This window comes from Ixodes scapularis, unplaced genomic scaffold (genome assembly GCF_016920785.2).
Source record: "Ixodes scapularis isolate PalLabHiFi unplaced genomic scaffold, ASM1692078v2 PGA_scaffold0__279_contigs__length_252992795, whole genome shotgun sequence".
In the NCBI taxonomy this organism is placed as follows: domain Eukaryota; kingdom Metazoa; phylum Arthropoda; class Arachnida; order Ixodida; family Ixodidae; genus Ixodes; species Ixodes scapularis.
Genome location: NW_024609835.1, coordinates 27229589 through 27250709, shown reverse-complemented (window position 1 = coordinate 27250709; position 21121 = coordinate 27229589). Strand labels below are relative to the sequence as shown.

The following is a 21121-nucleotide window of genomic DNA, read 5'->3' as shown; positions in this document are numbered from 1 at the left end:
GCTACACAGTGGCGTACTTCAGACGCGGCCGCGTTGCGTAGCAAAGTGGAACTAGCACGTTGTAGCCACCTATAGTCCTTGACCGGTTAAGAGTTCAGGGGAAACTCCTCCCACCTTTTTCCACTTTAGCGGATTGGTTGCAGGAGAGGAGGAGGGTTGCCTCCTCTTCAGTGTCTGGTCTGTTACAGTGGAAAGAGGGGGGAGGAGTTTTTCCCGAACTCTGAACCGGTCATCGACTGGTGTGAGATGCCAAAAGTAGTTGGGGATTGATCAATTGCTCGACTGTTGTAACTTGAACTTCGATGTGTCTTCCTCCTTACAGGAGCGTGAAGTCGATGTACTACCGCAGGATGCGCGAGTCCGGTAGACGGTGGGCACCATATTCCGAGCCGACAAAACAGGTGTCTGGTGCCGAAACAGAGCCTGCCTCGGAAGAATCTTGCAGGGAGACATCGGACTTTTCGACAACATGCAAACCTCGTAAGTTAAATAGGGCTCCCAACTTTACCGCGAAATACCGCGGAAGCGCCCACTTGGTTCAAGCGCCCACTATTAACATTTCCCAACCCTGGGAATTCTGCAAATTATACATTAAACGCCCGATTTGGTGGGACAAGCCCATGTTTAGGTTAACCCAGTTTTCAGTGGAAGTGGGGTGGGAGCTTCTCCGGTATTTTACGTAAGACTGTTCTTCTGGATCCCAAATTTCATCCACAATTTTTGTCTGTGTTAAGGTGATGCCCAGTACCTCACCAGTGGAAAAGCTTTTGAGCAACTAGGGACGGCTCTGAGAAAGGGTGGTTCTGATGTGGAGAAATCGGCAAAGGACTTCTAATTTGCTCTGTAACTTGCAACGAGTTCACAAATAATTAAATGCAATAACGTTTGTGATGTGATAGATTTAGAAACATTTGCCATGCATGACCAGTGGTTATAAGCAAGCCATAGACTTTTCAGCAATCATTTAAAAGGAAAATTGCAAATTTTTTTTCGGTGTTTACTTATTTTTTTCAGAAATGGGTTTATTTTGACGATTTGTTTTGTATTGTCGTTCGGGGATACGCAGTGCAAAAAAAACTAGCGAAGAGTTAAGAGCTCGAATTTAGTTTACAAATTGTGTAAGCCTTTATAACTTCATGCTTATTGTAATGCGACAGTAGTTGCAAACCACACACAACGAGTTCGAACATGCACCATGGTCGGAGTAGTTTTTCACATAATCATCTGGAGCTTTTCATTTTCTTTTTTTCCGCTACCTTCTCTATGTGATGACGCAAATGAAATTGTTCTCGAGCGAAATGTTTGTTTCACGGGGAAGGCAAGGTGCTTTTGCTTCTTGCAAGATTTAACCGATAACGACCGCCAGTGCATACCGTATTTATTCGAATATAAGGTGGTCACGATTATGAGGCAAGGGGGCAGTTGAAGGACCCAAGAAAAAGAAAAAAAATCGTCATATTGCTATACTGAGCTTCGAATATAAGGCGGGGTATGACTTTGAGACTACGGATTTTGGAAAAAAACCTCGCCTTATATTCGAATAAATACGGTAGTTGGTCCTCTTTACGAGCGAACGTTTCTAGAAATCGGTGTGTCTTGGTCTTGAAGGTCAACCTACAATATCATTTGCCGTGGGGTAGAAAAATCCTCCTTGCCACCCTTCCCGATTCCTCCTCCCCCACTGGCATCTTGGCTGCGGGTGAACTCCTGTCGCTGCATCTTGGGGCTGGATAAGCCGGAATCTTATCCCAGCTTACCCAGCTTAAAGATGCAGGAACAGAAGGTATCCCCCCTCCCCCCTGCCGCCAAGATATCACTGGGAGTGAGGGAAATGGGAAGGGTGGCGAGAAAAATTTTCCTACCTTGCTGAAAAACATTTTGTAGGTCGGGCTTTAACCGATTTTGTATTTTTTGTACCGACTGATGTTTATCGCTGCTTTTCAGTTAAAATTGGAGAATCTACAGCCTAGTTAGAAGTAATAACAATCACTCACCAGCACAGTTAGGAGATAGTTTCATCTTGTTTCTGAGCACTCTGTTTTAGCAATTGCTGCCATTTTAGCGAAGACAAATTCTCTTTCCTATTTTGTGCAGTCCGCTTTGGTGTCGTCTTAGCAGCAGCAAGGTGTACCACCATACCGTGAAGGCTCTTGCTTGCTTGCTTTATGTACCCCCAAAGCGGTGCGGGAGCGAAAACAGCGGCGGAGCGGGGTTAAGGGAGACAGTCGAGGGGTGTGGCTGCAAAATGAGAGTACTAGGCCGTGAGAGCAGGCGTTCTAAACTTTCTGCATTTGGAGCATCTTTGGAAAATGGCAAGGGACACAGCTCATTTTATTTTTCCTGATGAGTGTTCCGTCTGTTGTTACAGTGCCTGGATCGCACCTCCAGTGATGTGATTGCTGCGCCAATCGCGCCAAACTGCGCCAAGGGGCTAACCCTGCTACATCCTGCTACATTTTGCCAAAGTATGGGTAATCTGCGCCAAGCCTGCGCCAAAAGACCAATTTTGGTCGTCTTTCAAAAGCGAAACTGAACTGAGTACCGTAACTGCACAACAGAGGCTGCACGACAGAGGCACAAGCCGGGACGCTTGTAACCCATTTTTTTTTAACGTTTGCTTACTTTTGACGAAAATCTGGTACGTCGGGAACCAGTAAAACGGTGGCAAGCGGTTTTTCGGAATTGCTCGGCAACGCCCACAGCACTGTTCACTTGTGGGACGTCTCAATGTCTCTTTGGAGACATTGGAAGTGGGAATTCAGTACTAGCCAAAGGCAAAGCGAGGCTTGCAGCAGCCTTGTAGAAAGTTTCGAAAAGCAAAAAGAAAAGCACCCGCTAGTCTTAATGCAACTTTGTCTTGTGTACATTTTCGCATTGCACTGCAGTAGTTGCGTGTTTCCTCAGTCGGAGACAGCTTCCATTTACTATATTATATAAGTGCGGTAGTCAACCTAATGCTGTGATATTTACTAATAAGCTGGTCATTTTCAAATAAATTTTAATATGTGCAGTTTGGTTCTTATTTATCTATAACGGTACATATATATATATCTATAACTTAACTGAAGCATTGCAAAATGTGTCATGTCATTGGCATTTCAGTTACATGTTGAAGGACTCCCAGCACTTAAAGCGAATACCTTTATTTTTCTAAGAATATCTGCTCCAAAAGCCACTTTTGCTGCTCCGACACACTGTTTTGACTGCTTCAAAAGCAACTTTTGCTGCTCCAAAACACTGTTTTGCCTGCTCCAAAAGCCACTTTTGCTGCTCCAAAACACCGTTTTGGCTGATCCAAAAGGTGCTCCAAATTGACTTGGACAAATCACATCACTGCACCTCCGACCAGTGTGTTTACGCGTCCCACAATGTGGACCCTCGATTTCTGCCCAATGACGACGTAGAGGTTTCACATTGTCGCCTGACGCGATCCTGGCGGCGTCGCAGTGGCGGCGACGAATGCGGCAGACGCCTGCTCAATTGCGAGTCGGGAGTCCAGGAGTCGGGACTCCGCGACACTCGCATTCGCTCGTACGTGTTGACGACACTTCTAGCACCAACTGCCAGGATTGCGACGTCCGACGACACGACACACCGGCTTCCGCGACATCATTTGCCGGTACTTCGGGATTGCTTTCGGCGCGTGGGCAGCTTGGGAGGGCAAATGAATTAGTCAAAGACATGCCCCAGGCACCGTACTGCGTTCACGGCACAGGTGCAATGACTAGACTAAAGCTTTGCGTTCGGATTAGGAGTTTCACAGTAGACACTGCGCCGTGCAGGCGCCGAGCGAGCCGCGATCGGGGAAAGGCATGGAGTGGGCACGCCCGATGGACAGGATCCAAGCGGCGCCTACCCTTTGTCGCCTGCGCCTACCCTTCGTCGCGACGACCTGACGTCTGTCGTGGAAGACGCAGCCGAGTGGGAGCCGAGGCGGGAGGAGGGCACGGCCGATCCCGGTGACGGAGAGGAGCGGCAGCAGAAGCCCCCCAAGTAAGCGTGCTGGGAACCGGGTTTTCGTACGGCGAGGGCCGTTGGGGGAACCTCCCTGGGGAATTGCGTGGCTGTCTTTCGCGAAACCTCCCGCGACGTCGTCGATTGCGCGATTGCTCTCGGGTGCACCCGCCGCCGCTGCCGAATTTAATTTAAGGTGAAAATTTCCGTTGTCTAGCCGGATTCGAATCGGCGACCTATAAATGACACCCATCGTTTCGTCTACGTTTTACCGCCCTACCGGCCGAGCTATCGACGGAACAAATTTCGGCGAAGTAGGAGCAGCATACATTCTATTTCTTTCTACCTTCCGTAATGCTAACACGTCTCAAGAGCCTCGAGCATGTGCGTCTGGCCAGAGCGCGGCGAAAGGCAACAAGTGCGTGCCGGAGGCTGGGCGTTTGAAAGGGATGTCTTGCTGTTTTTGCCTTGACAGTGACCGTGGGAGGCGTTGGCCGCGGTCGACACCTCGTCGTGCCGACGCACGCGCACGGCCATACGGGCGAAAGAACGTGCGTGCTGTATGGCTAGACCTCAGAAAGTTGGTGGCGATTCCGAATTATGCAACTTTCTGTTCAGTTGCGGCATGTCGAGGGCGCTCATCATAAAAGGAGCCGGCAGAGACGATTGGGAGTTACTTCGTAACTCCCAATTGTCTGTGGAGGCTTCCTTCATAGAGAGGGTTGACCCATTATGCACCAACTTAACTCCTTGACGTCGCACTGCTGCCATGGCACTGCCGTCGGTACTGCGCATGCGCAAATGCTTCCTCTCACTCAATCTGGTTTGGGCAAACATGGGATAGTTTGTAAACAGCATGATAGTGTATACAGTCTAAGCTTGTTATAACGCACCTTGATTTTGACCAAGATTTTGGTCTGTTGTAAAAGGAGTATGTTGTATGCAGATATGAAGTTGAGCCAATGGTATGTGGAGGAAAATCAATTGAGCTTCACAAATCGGTATGTTATATCCAAATGTCTGTAGTAATGAGCTTAGACTGTACTACATTTTCAATTCTCACTCCAAGCATCCAAGACTTTCTCGAGACTACGAGGTTCTAGAGTTTCCGGGGCCCAGGATCTTGAGCGTCTGCCGGCTAGAACAAAGCACCATCTCTCTACGCAGCGGCGTGCCGGTTTGGGACTTCTCCTGGCGGCAGACACTGCGAGGCAACCCCCTGCTGGTGGTGAAGGGGGAGAACGGCTTGGCAAGGGAATTCTGCTTCAGTTCCAAGTACGGCAGGCCTGAAGCCCCCCCGGTGAAGTACTATGTGTGCCGGGGGTGCCGGAAGGAGAGGGAGACGAACGCACTGCCGAGCGTGGCCCTGCCTAGAATGAAGGTGCTGGGAGACGGGAAGGTGTTCGACATGAGGAACGCCCCGCACCTCTGTTCTCCTCTCACCATGGCCCAGGTGAGGAACTGTCAATGTCATAGATGTAAAAGAGTAAATTAAGAAGTTTTTATGAGTTGCCCCTGCTCAAATTGATTAACTAGATACCGTATTTGCACAAATATAAGGAGAGTATTTTTTTTTTTTTTTTTTCAGAATTACGTGCTTTAAAACATGCCTTGCGTTATATTAGGAATCGAGTTTAGCCACAAGGCGCTCGAGTCTGGAGAAAGTCATCCCTCCGGCTCAATGCATGAGATCGGGCAGGGAAAGAAGATGGGGTGTGGGAGGGAACTTATTATCCATTGGGCCACGTGAAGGGGGGAATGGAAAACATAAAGCATTTTTATCGCTTCTCTTTTTGTACACCGCACGTCAGAAAGCATGCCGCAGAAATGCAGCACGCCATGCAGGAATGAGGCAACTGGCCAATTCAAGCCAAGTCAAGCCAGGCCAAGTCAACACAAGCCAAGCCGAGATTATCGACCTCATGCAACACGAGGCGTTCGTTTATGCGGAGGGACCAGAACAAGAATGAGAGTGATCGTGTATCGGGTCCGGCTAGCAGTCTTTTTTCTGCCTGCTCATTTTTTAGTTTCTGTTCCATAGTGGCCTGGTGTTTGAGTGTTGGTGCTTCTGCTTTGTGCCTCGCTTTGCTTGTGGGCTTCCAAGGAGCTCACACCAAAGAAAAAGGAACTGCCAGAGCCGAGGAAAAAGGAACTACAGTCGTTGACTGATTTTTCAGACTTGGAGGGGACTCCGAAATTGTCCATTAACATAAACTGAATCATCAGTTTATGTTTTGACTGCACTCATCCTCACTGCTCAGGTCCTTCCGTTTACAATCGACTTGGGCGACTACGCAGAAGGAACAGGGCACCGCTTGTCTGGGACCTTTTTTTCTTAAGAAGGGACATAAACCTAAATTTTAAATTTTTTTTAAAAAAATTTATTTTTTAATTTTGAGGTTTTCAGTTTTAGAAACTAATTATACACCCTTACACCAAATTTGATAACCATACGCCAAATAGTTACGTTGATATAAAATGTTTTCAACACATTGTGAGGCAGTAACAAAGTAAAGGAGTTCAATGTTTGAATGCATTTTTCTCAGTTCCACTTTTTGCTGCAAATTTCGTACGAAGGAATCTTTTGTTCGAAGGTAAAAGTATTCTGATACCACAATCAAGATGTTTCTGAACTGAAATTTTCTGGGGAATCGGGCTATCTACTTTATTTTGTTTTAAGTTGAAGTCCTCAGTGATAAAAAACTAAGTTTTCAGAAATTGACATAGGACAGATATGCATCTTATAGTTTGAGGTAAAAACTCTTCCTGAAATATTTACATTTAAGTTGTTAAAACTAGATAGCCCGAGGTCCCATATCCCCCACTTTATATTTAAGCAGTCAGAATAATGCTTAATACCTTCATTTGCATATCATAGATTTCTTAATGAAGAGTGACACATCATCTTATGCAGGTATGTAAATTTGTCCTAGAGAGCTGAAAGTTTGCACAGTACACCTACATCTGAAGCTAAATCTCCCCAGCAAATTTCATTCCGATCACTTGAGTAGTCCAAAAGTTTGACCTCTAGCCAGTGTCCCCCCTTAAGCGTGAGCTCCTCGGCAGCCCACAAGCAAAGCAAGGCAGGAAGCAGCACAAACACCAGACCGCTCTGGAGCAGAAACTAAAAAATGCAAGCAAAAAAGCGCAGAAAAAATATACAGGGACACAGACGAAGGGAAACAGGACAAGGACAGGACAATGCACGAAGGGAAACAGGACAGGACAGGACAATGCACAGGCAGAAAAAAGACTGCTGAACTCGAAACACGATCCCACTCATTCTCGTTCTGGTCCCTCCCCATAAACACCTCGTGTTGCTTGATTGCGTAGGCATGGTTGGTGGTCTTGGCTTGGCTTGTGTTGACTTGACTTGGCTTGGCTTGGTTTGAATTGGCCAGTGCCCGCATTCCCGCACGGCGCGCTGCGTTTTTTGCTGTGTGCGCACGTTGTGCTAACACGAAAGCATGAAACACAAAAGCGATAGAAATGCTTTTTGTTTTCTATTCGCCCCTTCACGTGGCCCAATAGCTTATAAATTCTCACCCACACCCCAACTTCTTTTCCCGCCCAATCTCCGGCATTGAGCCAGAGGGATGGCTTTCTCCTTTGGCTTTCTCTAGACTGGTGCGGCTCGGGGCTGAACTCGGTTCCGAATGCGACGCAAAGTGCTTTTTTGAGCATGTGATTCCAAAAAAAAAACTTGCATTATTTTCGTGCAAATACGGTAGGCTCGAAGGTTCGAAAAACATTGCATTTTTGAACGTGCAAAGTTTGAAATTTCGAAAAGCGTCGAACTTTTTAGTTTAACAAGTTCTAAAATTCAACTTCCTTTGAATTTTTCTATGTAGAATGTACGAACCTTTCGAACCGCTTGATTCAATCATCAAAACTTTGGTTCGAAAAAAGTTTGTGGCATCCCTAGTGACTATCAAATAGCATGCTGTTTGAAAAAACTACTTCAGTATTTCCGAGCTTGTTTCGTGCACAAACATAAGAACGGTTCCAGTGCGCTTGTTTGAGGAATGAACTGGAACCATCAACAGTGCGCCATATTGTTTATGTTGTACCGTTGGGGGGGGGGGGGCACAAATGTATGGGCAAATTGCACTTGTCCTTCGGTTAATTCGATTCTAGACAGGTTCTAGGTTTTTCAAAGTTGTTTCAATCCTCATTCACATGGTGCTTCCCTTTGCTTACTCAGGTTGTCGGAAAGCACTTTGAGAGGGACCATCGACTGTCTTTGCCAAACTGCGGAGCTCGACGAGCGAGAGAGGCCTACGAGGCGATGAGGGCCAACCTCACGGACTTCCTAAACGAACACCCTGCGGAGGAAAGAGAGGACATAGAGCGGTCTCTGCCGTCCTTCGAGTGAGTCGTCTCCGTTTGATTGTGCGCACGTTAAAAGATTGGCACTTTTTGTTTTGGCTTGCTAGAGTTGCAACTTTTTTTTGGGTGGCTTCCAGCAGTGCAGTCGAGAAGTGGGGTCCTCTGCCATGATGCCTCGAGTGCAGTTACGGAGGAGCGTTTGCACTTGCGGCAAAGGAACCAAAAAAGGCTTTAATATCTACCGTAGGAATTCTTAATTAGTTTGCATCCATTCACAGCTTGCTATGCGGTTGTATTCCTCGGAGGCGGTTGTGTGTTTTAGTGAAGCAGAAAAAAGCTTGAGTTACACCTAAGCACTTCTTATGAGTTGTGAATGCAAAGCATGCAAGCCGCTCCTCCGCTTTCTTTTTCGTCTGCTTTGTACTTTTCGTCACCGGTCAGCGCGCGTGCTCTCCTGGGCATGCTGACCTTGGACGCTTCGTGTTAACGGCGCGCTGATCAACCTGCAGCGCCATGGGGTGAGCGGTCATGGAAACTGGTGAACGCAGCTGCCAATGGGAGCCCCGTCGATGCATTCCAGCCAATAAAACCGAAGGCGAAATCCATCAGCTTTACTTCGCTCCTTTGGTAGCCACCTGCACAACTCGCGCTTCTGTTCTCTAAAAAAAAAAATGGTCAGTTTTTTGGAAGGGGTTGGGCAACGGGAGGGGCAGTTTTACCAAAAAAGCCCGGAAGCATCTGTGCAACTAAGCCAAGCTTCAAAGGTTGCCTCTCACGCTTGAGTTTGCTTCTGACGGAGTTCTTGCAATCCATTACGACGAAAGAACATACTGGCATGTTGGTGCCGTCTATGAGGTGACCCTAGAACTGCATTTTAAGAGGGCAAAGGTTTTCGCAGTATTTGTTAAATTAAATGTCAAAAAAATTTTCGAGAAAAGGAAAAAAAAAAGAAAAAAGATGTGTAAAAAAAAAGGCAATATACAGAAATGCCGTGTTCCACGGCTGCCCACTAAATGGTGCTAGTGGGTTCTCTGGTCGTAAAAGAGGTTTTAAGGCACTCGGTTGTAAGCTGTCGCTAGTGTGTGAACCAGCCTTGATTGTGAGGTGCCGAAATTTATTGGGAATTGATAGAGTGCTCGACCGGCGTAACTCACACTGCGAAATGTCTTTCTTGTTACAGGAGAGTGAGGTCGATGTACCACCGCAGGATGCGTAGGACCGGCAGACGGTGGGCGCCATATTCCGAGCCGACGAAACCTGTGTCTGGCGCCGAAACGGAGCCTGCCTCACAAGAATCCAGCAGGGAGCAGTCAGACTCGTCAAGAACGTGCGAACCATGTAAGAAGCCAACTAGGGCTCTTAACATTTAGACTGTTTGAGACTGTTGTGATGAGCCGGAACTTTTTTTGGCAGTTTTAGAGGGTGACAAGGTGATGTACACTACCCCATCAGTAAGGCACTTGTGGAACAACTAGTGAAGGCTGTGAAAAGTGGTAGTTTTTGATGTGGAGGACAGATCTGCAAAAGACCTCTACAGTTAAACCTGGATGTAACTAACCTGTATACAACGAAATCCTCTATTTAATGTTGTTTCAATTCCCCGACGCGATCCTCATAGAAGCGCTTGTATTTGTGAACTTCATGTAATGAATAACGAAGCGCTCGCACTAGATAACCTTGATTTAACAAACTCGCTCCGCCGCAATCTTCATTTTTTTTTTTTACTTGGATAATTTGGATTTGTTCGATATTTCGGACCTAAAGGTGGAATCGTGACTTACCCCATAAAAATAGTGTATATTCACGGTCAATGTTTTGGACAACTTGAAGTCCGAAAGTTAGATTATTCTGACAAAATAGTTGCGAGCGATCAGCGGAAAAAACCATCGAGAAGTGGCCATTTTGAATTCTTTGTTGGATGCACATGGATTGGCTTGGTTTGGCAGCGCTACTGGCACTACTTGAGTACTGCTGAGTCCTACCGCGAGGTAACGCTATGCTAGCCCTTTTTTTTTTTTCCATTTAGCTGCACGTCATCATCATCATCTTTCTTATCATTTTGCTTTTTCCGTTTCTTCGTGTCGCCAGTCGCCATTTTGTGCTCGTGGTTTTGCGCCTCTTATCTCGTTCGCACAACGCTGGCTTGGACGTCATAGCCCCATCTGTTCTTTTGCCGCCGCGAAACCTGCCACGAAACCTGAACCACGGCACTATTACAGCTTTTTTAAGCCCACTTGGAAGTAATAAAGGCAAGTTTTTCAATCTGTTGATTTTTCCGACTGCTTTATTATTCGGATGTTTTTTCGGTCCCTGCTAAGTCTGAATAATCGGTCGGCGACTGATTATTCGGACTTAGCAGAGGGGAGGGGGGAACACGCGTCGCGGCCAGTGGCATTCATGAATTTCAAGGAATGCGCGCTTGGACAATTACGGTTTCACAATCGCAAAAGGTGGAACTACCGACCACGCTGCAACCACATGGACGCCACCATTTTGAAAGCCGGAAAAATGCGAAGAAAAAATTCAGCTCCATAACAAGACCAAGCTGGCGGCCGTCAGCCGAAAGGAACAGGAGCGTGGATTGCAGTAAGGTGGGCTTGATATTGCATTTTGACCACCATTCGGAAGCTATAGTGGCCTCGTAATTAATTGTTCTAACATTTTCTCAATGAATTAGGGGCTGACAATTGAAAGGGAGGTAGTAAGTTTTTTCACAATTCTTCGTTTTTCAAGGTTCGCGTTACTTCTTAAAACTTTGCGTGCTCAGGTGAGAAATTCACGGTGAGCTTTGTGCCATGCAGGCGTCGAGGAAGCCGTGGCTGGGGAAAGGAAGGAAGCGAGCACGACCGATGGGCCAGATCTCAGCAGCGCCTACCCTTTGTCGCCCGGTTATTGGCCACCAGCGGCGGCGCTGAACTCTCCTCAGCACGAAGCACCTGAGAAGCCTCGTGACGACTTTACATCTGCTGCGGGAGACGCTGCCGAAGCTGAGTCCAGGCAGGGGGAGGGCGTAACTGACCGCTGCGACCGAGAAGAGCAGCGACTGAAGCCCCCCAAGTGAGCACATTGGGAACTGGGTAGTTTCACTTTTCAAGGGGGGGGGGGGGGGGGTTGAGTAGATGTCCCAAATACGTCACCTGCCAGCGGCTGGCAGCCCACGCTCCGCTAAAAGACAAAAATTTTTTGCTGGTTGGAGTAATGTTTTAGTTATAAGAGCCCTCTCGACTGTCGTTGAGCCCGAATTTAGCGACCATATTTCTGATTCCCTTTGGCTTCGTCATCATTAGGATTCCGTGTTTTCGGATAAATCTGATAAACTCCGAAAAATATCCGTTGGCTAGATGTTTGACAATTCTTGTCTATCTTAATAACTCCGAATTTGAAGTTCACGCTGGCCAAATAAAAAGCCAAAAAAGACAGTATTTTACAAATAACGTTTGTCAGAGTCTGGGGCTAGTGGTCCCGAGAAAAGGCTAATTCAGATTTTTTTTTTTTAGCTTTTTATTTTAGACAATTTACTAAAAATAGGTCCCTGTTTACCTCTTCAATGTTCGTTCGTTATGATATGGGCCAATGTACTTCTGCACCACGGTCTACGACAAAAAGCCACTGTTCCGGATTCCAGTTTGGACGATATACTCTTTGTGCTTGAGAGGGAGGAGGGGTTGTGTTTGCGTAACAGTGAAAGGTGTCGACCCGTAGATATCATGAGATGGTGAGGGCAGCTGAAGGTTTTATACGTCTTGGAATTTGGTTATTTCAAAGTACCGACGTTTATTGAATACTTGTCTTCAAGATTTGTCGTGGGACAGTTAGTGCTGCCAATCGCAAGGGCGCCTATGTCAAATGCAGCTGCTGAAATATCTCTCGATGCAGGTGATTTTTCTTACGAATTTTTTATACATATTTTGTGTATGTATTTGTCTGGACATTATTTATTCTTATATAGAAAAATAAGAAAAGAGGAAAATTGCACTCTGAATTTTCAAAAATAGAAAATTGGACAAAAATAAACTCCGATAAATCCCGATCTTCCAGCGAAAAATAGACTCCAAAGAGCACCCTCCGAATTTCACACAAAGTTACTCAGCTAACACAAAATCCGAGTTATAACAGAGTTCAGTCGCTTTAATGTAGAAAGGGTCTTGCTGTGCCGATTAGGTTGTGCATCATTCTCCTATAGACCGACATGCGGAGCAGCTCTGTTTACCAACACGGCCGGAAGGCCGCGCATGCGTGGCAGCTATGTGGGCAAAAGCGCCCCGGCTCTCTGTTTTTGCCATTGTGTTGTGTGGCGTGCGCTTGTTGTTGACGTTGTAGGGACGCCTCTAGCTTCATTTGTGATTTGTATTTCCTGACAACGTATGTCGTATGCTATGCCCGACTATTTGAGCTCGCTACCCGAGCCTGAACGGCGGCGGTATCCGAACAAACTGTGCGTGGACGGCGTCAACGACGAGGATCCCTGCGCCGTAAACAAGGCCTGCTGGACTTTCGACGCGAAGTTGCTGCCACCGAAGTCGACTGTGCACGTCGTCGTTTATTTAGTTTTTTTGCCAAGCCAGTTCACGGCCGACACGGTGCAGGCGTTCAAGTCTCTCGAGGCCTACGATTAATTCGAGTCAGTTTCCGCACTGTCGGTGGGATCGAGTGTATTTATTAATTAAATAAATACACAGAGCGTCTTGAAGTCAAGGTATGATATTTTTCCTACCCTCATGATCACAAGGAATGACAAGCATTAATGCTTTGTCCATTCTGCAGTCTTGGCGGTAACAGGTTACAAGTAACAGCTTTACCAGGAACGTGCTGCTTTCTCCAGTAACGTAATAACCTACTCATTACTTTTTCGACACAGTAACGGGAAACATACTTACGTTACTATTTCAAGTAACATAGTAATGTTACTCGTTACTACTTCCTAAGTCTTAAAGAAATTATGCTTCAATATTTTCAGTGTTTTTTGGTGTTAAGCCATGTTTTTCTTTGCTTTTTTTCTCGTAAGTATTTAGGTGAAACCAAAAAAAAAAAAAAAGATACAGTGTAGACCGCATATAACGTATGTCGCGGGAGTCGCGAAAATCCGCACTATAAGCGGTACCGCGCTATAACCAAAACATAAATTTTTCAGGCCAAAATACATGCCATGAGACAACTTACCTTTGTAAAAGAATTTATTTTAGGTTAGATGAAAAAGAAAGCTTAGTTTGAGGAAAGTCTTTATTTCACCAGACTAGTACAGTTCTGTCTCAAGTGTGTCGCACATTTTCAAAGAAATGAGCGGCTTTTGCCTGGCGCAGCCTTTTATTGGCGTCGCGGGTTGCGGACGGACGTTGTGAGCGTTCAGTATTGGTAACCCTAATCACTTTTCTCCGGAGATGAAAACACGTAAAAATTTGCATCCTTCATACGGTACGCGCCAGTAATACCTTGAACTTGAGCACACGCATGAAATGCGCCAATTAGAAATTCGGGCATTGTTCGAGGACACAAATGCTTAGAAATCACCACTGTAGTCGAAGTAAACAAACACGACGACACGGGCGTTTCTGCCGTCTTGAAAGCGCCGCCACGACATCGCCGCACGAGTAGGTGGATCTTCCCTTCTAGTATGTGCTGGGTTATCATAGAGACACACAACGAAAATTCACAGTCAAGGATAGCGCTTTTACGCGGAACGACGAGGTGAACGCCGTCTACGACGACGGTCACAACAGACGCCATGTTTGCGGATAGAAGCAGCCGGCCCGCGACCGGCATGCAACGCGCGCGAACACTTCTCCCCGACCTTCCATTGGTCTGTCGTTGCGGTTTGTTTCCAACGCAGCGGAGGGACGCACGCACGTGAACGACACGTGCGTGCGTCCCTTCGTTGCTATGGCAACTGAAGCCTCTCTCTTCGCTTCTCCCCGCTCCTTCGAGCAACCTCCTTGCCCCGCGAATGCCGCTTGCGCCGTCAGCGCCGTTATCTAGTGTCGCACAGGGAAGCGTGCTCGCTGCTCCGGTCGTCGGCGCGATCGGCGGGCTGTGCCAGAAACCGCACTATAACCGGTATTTCCCTTCGCGCGCCTGCATTTTAAGCGGTATGTGATTACATGGAGTTCTATGGGAGGCGAACCGGTGGTTTAAAAAAACCGCGTTATACCCGGTCCTGCGCTATAAGCGGTTACGTTGTAAGTGGTCTATACTGTAAAGTAATTATGTTCAGTTTCCGCATGAACATAATGTCTCTTGATATATGAGCTTATGCATACCTGTACGTCAAAACCGTAAAACGTGTTAAATCATAATTTAAAAAGTAATGCAGAAGTATCAGTAACGGTAACGCATTTCTTTTATTTGGAGGTAACGTAGCTCAGTAACGCATACCTTTTATTCGCAAGTAACGAGTAACGTATTTCATTACTTTTTTTCTGTAACGCCTACAACACTGCCGTTCTGTCGCCGATCCCCTTCTGCTGGCACGGGCGTAGCGAGCCTCCGACGAGTGCTTGGCCGGTGCTTTGTGCGCAAACACCGTGGGAACCAAATCCGGGTGGTCTCGATCAGACAACCGTTTCCCTGCACATATGCAAGCCTTGGGAAGGAGATTGAAATGGAATGGAAGCCGCACTTGCCTTTAAGAAAGTGCTTGCCGCACAAACAATCGTTCGCGCGAGGCGACCATCTTTTCGATCCACAGATATTGTCTACCTTTATGCCTTTCAGAGTCTGCCGGGAACTTGTGGAAACTCACTCTGCTACTTTTCTTGTACCTTTCGGTGCAATTAATGGCAACACGGCTTTGCGGCATGCTGAAATGCTATGATGCCCATGCGAAACGTGCCCACTTTTGCCCACACCACCCAGCTCCGGCGCGATCGCAGCGCCACCGCAGCTCCGTGATGTCAAGCCCGCGTGTCGGTCTATAAGGTGCAGCCAAAGAAGGTTTTGACCAGGAAAACAAATACCATATTTATGCAAAGCTAGGTCGGCATTTTACAGCGTCAGCTGTACTGGGGTTGTTGTACTGGACGAGTGTCGTGTTTGCGAAAACAAACGGAGCATACGCATGTTTATTGCAGATGACTTTGGCACCGGGAGAGAGCAAGTACAGCAAAGATATCCTTGCCCTTTCGCTGATAATAGTCGTGGTTGAGGCGCAATTCCGCTGAGGGTCACGTGATCACCCCCTTGTCACCTGCTCTTTCTCATCTGTGATTACCCATCACCTCGGCACTCTAAGCCGTGAGAGAAAACGTCGTTGATGTGTAGGCAGCGACTGTTTTACCCTGGGTGTTAAGATTGAACACATTCGACGTCAGGATCATGCTGTGCGTGAACGTGAAACGGCACACAGAAGAGAATATTACCAAGCGAAGAATGGACACACCGGGGCAATCGACCAATTTGTGCAGCTCGTCCAGGAGAACGTGTTTGATGCTAGCTATTCTGTGTGCGATCGGTTGTGATTTACGCAAGACCTGTCGTCTTTGTTGGCGGCTTGCCATAAGGTTCTTCAGTCGTCGTATCAGGGCAGTGACCCGAGTGCCTTCAAGGTGTGAACTACGGGCCTACGGATTGTTTGTGCTTGGGCACGTATCACACACGTAGCACACACGCAGCGATTACTCTGCGACGTAAAGAATAAGTAAAAGAAGTAATGAAATGTCACATTACCTCGCGACAGAGCATCACTGAAATTTTCACTCAATTTTGATGCAGTATCATCGAAATGTCACACCAGCTGATGTTGGCCAATGGCATCGCATTGTGATATCGTCCGCGCAATTTTTTATATTAAAACGCCCACGGGAAGGCACTTTTCCCAAAGCCCACAGAAGAAAGAATAGCCACGATTTATAAAAAGAGTTCAGCGAGCAAACAGGCACCTGTTGGTAGTCATCAATAGGATTTGTGTTGGGCTTCCAGGCATTTGGATGTCTTGCACAACATTTGAGTATAGTTCGCGGTCTGGATCCAAACATCATCTCTGTCTCATCACTTGCCATACTTCTTTCATAACTTGCCATGATCTACGCAGACTCCTTTCATAAACGGGTCTACCTATTTTTGAAAATAAATCACATTCCCAATTCTCGCTCAGAAGTATCTAAGGGTTTCCAAGAGTACAAGGTTCTAGAGCCCCCTGCGACTACAGATCGTGAGTGCCCATTGACTAGAACGGAGCACCATCTCTCTACGCAGTGGCGTGCCGGTTCGGGACTTTTTCTGGAGGCAGACACTACGAGGGAACCCCCTATTGGTGGTGAAGGGGGAGGACGGCTCGGCGAGGGAATATTGCTTCAGCTCCAAGTATGGCAGGGACGGCACTCCCCTGGTGAAGTACTACGTGTGCCGGGGCTGCCGTAAGGAGATGGAGATAAACACGCTACCAAGCCAGCCCCTGCCCAGGATGAAGGTGTTGGAAGACGGAAAGGTGTTCGACATGAGGAACGCTCCACACCTCTGCTCTTCCCTCACCATGGCCCAGGTGAGGGCTGCGTTGGCACTGTGGCAATTGTGCATGCTGGTGTCTAGAATTTTCGGCTCTTCCCTTTTCTCTTTTTGGTGAGAGGTTGTTATTGTGAAGGCATTATTTGGCCTTTCCGATCAATTGTTGGTTCCCTAGGGAAGGGGGGGGGGGGTAAAAAGATTGCCCCTTTTACTGTGCTGCCGCAATAGAGACTGTGGTAACGCGGAATGCATCGCGTGTCGCTTTGCGGCGATGTTGCATGGACGAACTAGCATTTTGTGCTTTGTCAGCGCAAACGTCGTCGTGCATGGCGCCTCCGAAGAAGGAAGTTCCGTCGAAGCTAGCGCTCCAATGGAAGTAGAGCGTGCGGCTTACATCTCTTGCCCCACCCCACGTTCCACCCATTTGCGTCTCCTTATTTCTACCGAGGTACACGCTTGTTCCCTCCCTACACGCCTCCGACACCCTCCCATCATACATGCGAGCACTCTCTCAACTCCCCCTAGATGATCAAGCCACAGCACTAGATTCTCTGTGTCGCTCGCTGGAGGCCAGCACGACACTCTTCCGTTACAGCGGGTGTTGTCGAACTTTTTTATCGTGGGAAACGCTCATTTCTCTTCGCCGATAACCGAGGGACCCCTCCCGTTCTTGGCATTAGCACGATAAAGCGGCGCATAATCCTGCGGACGTTGTAAAGAACGACGCACATAGTAGGAATTGTCTAGCACATGGTTCCACTGAAATAGTGCTCGACGTGGAAGAGCACCTTGAGGCTCGTTCGCGCACTCAGGACAGCTTACAACCGCGCATCTTGCGATCACTCACGACAGGGGGAAACTCCGGCGCCATCTGTCGGGTTGGCGCGGAACGCTTGCGGTTTCCGTATTTTTTTCCTATTTCTTTCTCGTATCAATCTCGCCATCAAGCTATGAGCATGGGCTCGCCTGTCTCACGACTCGAGTGTTTGGAACTAGATGTCCTGCTGGCCGGACATGCTTAGATTCTGCTTCTCGTAAATAAATATCTTGACCGGCTGAACCAGACAAGGGATAGTACCATATTTGTGTGAATATAATGCGACCACGAATATAACCAGAAAGCGAGCTTTGATGCCGTCACGAAAAAAAAAAATATTATTACTACAGTTGAGCTTTGATTTAACAAAGTCACCGGGACCCACTAATTATTTCGTTAAGTTGGGAACTTCGTAAAGTCGAGGAAGGGAGACCTCGCGCATAAGCTGCGCGGGGAATCCCAATTTGTTCGTTAAATCAGGAAATTTGTAAAATTGGGTTTCGTTAAATCGAGGTTCAACTGTATTATAACGCGTAAAGATATCGTGCTCAGAGGCATAGCAGAAGTGAAAAGGGAATGGGAAGCAAAGAAATGGTCAATTTATGTTTTGACTGCACTCATTCTCACTGCTTAGGTCCTTCTGACTGTCGCGTTTGCAATTCACTTGGCAACTTCGCAAATATGCGGCAGCACACGGCGGCTTGTCTAAGAGTGCCTTTTTCTTAAGCGTGAGCTGGGTGGCTGGCCAAGCCCCGCAAGCAAAGCAACTCTCTGGCACAAAGCAGAATCACCAACAAAAACACCAAACCACTCTGGAGCAGAAACTAAAACATGCACAGGCAGAAAGAAGACTGCTGGACCTGATACACGATTACTCTCATTCTTGTTCTGGTCCCTATGCACAAACAAACACTTGTGTTGCACGTGTAAACACGGTGGATGGTCTTGGTTCGGCTTGTATTGACATGACTTGGCCTAGCCTGACTTCACTTGAATTGACCAGTGTATTCCCGTCTGGTGCACGGCATTTCTGTGGCATGTTTTTCGGTTTGTGTTGTGCAAACACAAAAGCGATAAATATGTTTTTTTATTAGGGGTGTGCGAATTTTGAAATTTTCGAATACGAATTGAATACGAATAAGACGAAAAACGGGCTTCGAATATCGAATAGAATATTGAATATGTGTCTAGTAATAAAAAAAATTTCAACACAAGACGTAAGAGCAGGTTTTACTGCCTTTTTAAAATAAATCGACGCAACTGCATTTTACTGGGCTAAAGATACTTCTAGTTATGCACTCATTACAAATCACTGTGTAGGAAAATTAACTGCTCAACGTGCTCAGAGAGTAAGCGCTCCCTACGCGCCATCACAACATTTCCGCCAGTAGAAAGACCTTTTCACTCAGGAAACCTGCAAAAGTTTACTAAAGTTCGAAGAAGTTTGACTTATCGACAGTTTTGCCGGGCTGCCACGCGAATATTTCGAATGTTGGGAAACAAATATTTTAGAAAGTACTTTATTTTATATTTCATCAACTGTTTACCAATGTTTACACCATATAAAAGCGAAAATATGCGTTTTTAACGCTTTCATTAGTTATTAATGTGAACCAGTGATGCCAATAAACCCAAAAAATATTGCACTTTTCCTCCGCCAGGTGGAGTCAACTTGTTTTTTTTAATTATCGCGCGTGCGCACAAAAGTCTAACTTTAGTCGAACCTGTGTCGAACATCACGTTGAAGGTTGAAAAAAGTCAAACTGGGGTCGAACTCGAACCTGGGCAAGTTCGCGACATTCCTAGTTTTGACTGCGTGGGAGTGGCAGGAGTTGTTGTCAATGGCAATTGAATGTTCTGCTCGCACCTAGCTTTTTTTTTTTTTTTACTTGTCAAACATTTTTGTTAGATAACATTCTCAAGACTTATCTTATATTTATATTTCACTCTCAAGGTTTATTTTGTTGTATCAATTTATAGAACGTGCAATTACATCACATATTTGTTATAAAAGTGCCACATAACAAAGGGCTTGGTGTAGCAGAAACCGAAACTGATCCTGTCTTGCTGCCATCGGACGTATAGAGACGGAGCAGACTGATGATGCACGCATCAGAGGCCTTTCTCAGTGGAAAAATGACCTCATGTCCACACGGGGTGAATGATGTTGATTGGGGCGAAGCTCTGGTTGTGCTGATGACACTGATTTTATTGTTCATAGGTAGTGCCGATGGTGCTAATTTTTTTTTAGAACGCAGCTCTTAGGTGCTCGTTCCCGGCTTGAGCGGCGTCACTGTCGGCGTCGCCGTCGGCGTAACCGCAAGTAACCCTCGTAACCCTCATGTGGGTTACGAGGGTGAATCTCACGAGGGTTACCCTCACGAATGTTACGAGGGTTAGTTACCCTCACGAGGGTTATGAGAGTTACCCTCACGAGGGTCACGAGAGTTGCCCTCAAAAGGGTTACTAGGGTTACCCTCACGAGGGTCACGGTGGTTACCCAGGTCACGTGACCTGGGGATAACCCCCCCCCCCCCCCCCCCCCCCCCCCGAGGTCACGTGACCCCCCCATTGACGTCACCGGCATCCTGATCGTCATCGGCATCATCACTGATGACGTCATCAGTGACGTCACTGATGACGTCACCGGCATCCGCATCGTCATTGTCATCATCACTGATGGCGTCACCGGCATCCGCACCGCATCATCATCATCATCATCACTGATGACGTCATCAGTGACATCACTGATGACGTCATTGGTATCCACATCGTGATCGTCATCAGTGACGTCACTGATGACGTCATCGTCACGTGACACCCCCCCCCGACGTCACGTTACACCCCAAAGTCACGTGACTCCTACAAGGTCACATGACCCCCCTGCCCCCCGAGATCACTTGACCCACCCCCCCAGTACCCTTCCCTCCTCAAGAGCTGCGCTCTAATTCGGCGTCACAGGGAGTTGTAAACGGCTTTTATTTTTATTGCTCATGGGTAGTGCTGAGTTTTGGGTTGCGTTTCGACTTCATTATTACTGCTTTATGGTCGGTGAAATGCAGAGCCAGTGGTTCTTCTAGCGGATCAGCTTGGATCCGCTAGAAGATGTGGGAACGCATCGCCACCGCTTAAGTCAACGGTCCATGTCAGAAAGGGAATGTGTGGTATGGAACGTGGTTATATACGCATTTGAGCATTTGACCGCAGCGCCCTCTCGTCTATAAACGTTGAGCCGATGCATGCGAAGTTTAACGCGATTATATACGCATTTGACCGCAGCGCCCTCTCCTGTATAGACATTGAGCGGCTACATGCAACGTTTCATCCATGACATCCCCAGCTCTTGAGTTACTACCGCATCTCAGAGCCCCCTATTCGTCCCGCAGTAGTGGCCGAGTGGTTAAAGAGATAAACTAGAAATCCATTGGGGTCTCCCCGCACAGGTTCGAATCCTGTCGACTGCGCAAACATTTTTTATCTTTATGTGAGCACGGACGCCAGCCGGACGGACGGACAAGGCTAGACCCTAAGGTGCTTTGCCCCTAATACAGTATAGACCACTTACAACGTAACTGCTTATAGTGC

The 21121-nt window shown here is 47.1% G+C and overlaps 1 protein-coding gene across 1 annotated transcript in view; it reads left to right on the top strand.

Annotated features, from left to right (window-relative positions):
* Window positions 1-21121, top strand: part of LOC8051240 — a 103856-nt gene that overhangs the window by 42165 nt on the left and 40570 nt on the right. Inside the window, exons 13-19 of the mRNA XM_029967524.4 lie at window positions 323-480; window positions 3783-3993; window positions 5122-5407; window positions 8159-8325; window positions 9464-9621; window positions 11085-11340; window positions 16471-16756. Coding sequence (XP_029823384.2) covers window positions 323-480; window positions 3783-3993; window positions 5122-5407; window positions 8159-8325; window positions 9464-9621; window positions 11085-11340; window positions 16471-16756 — 1522 coding nt within the window. The remainder of the gene's footprint in view (window positions 1-322; window positions 481-3782; window positions 3994-5121; window positions 5408-8158; window positions 8326-9463; window positions 9622-11084; window positions 11341-16470; window positions 16757-21121) is intronic.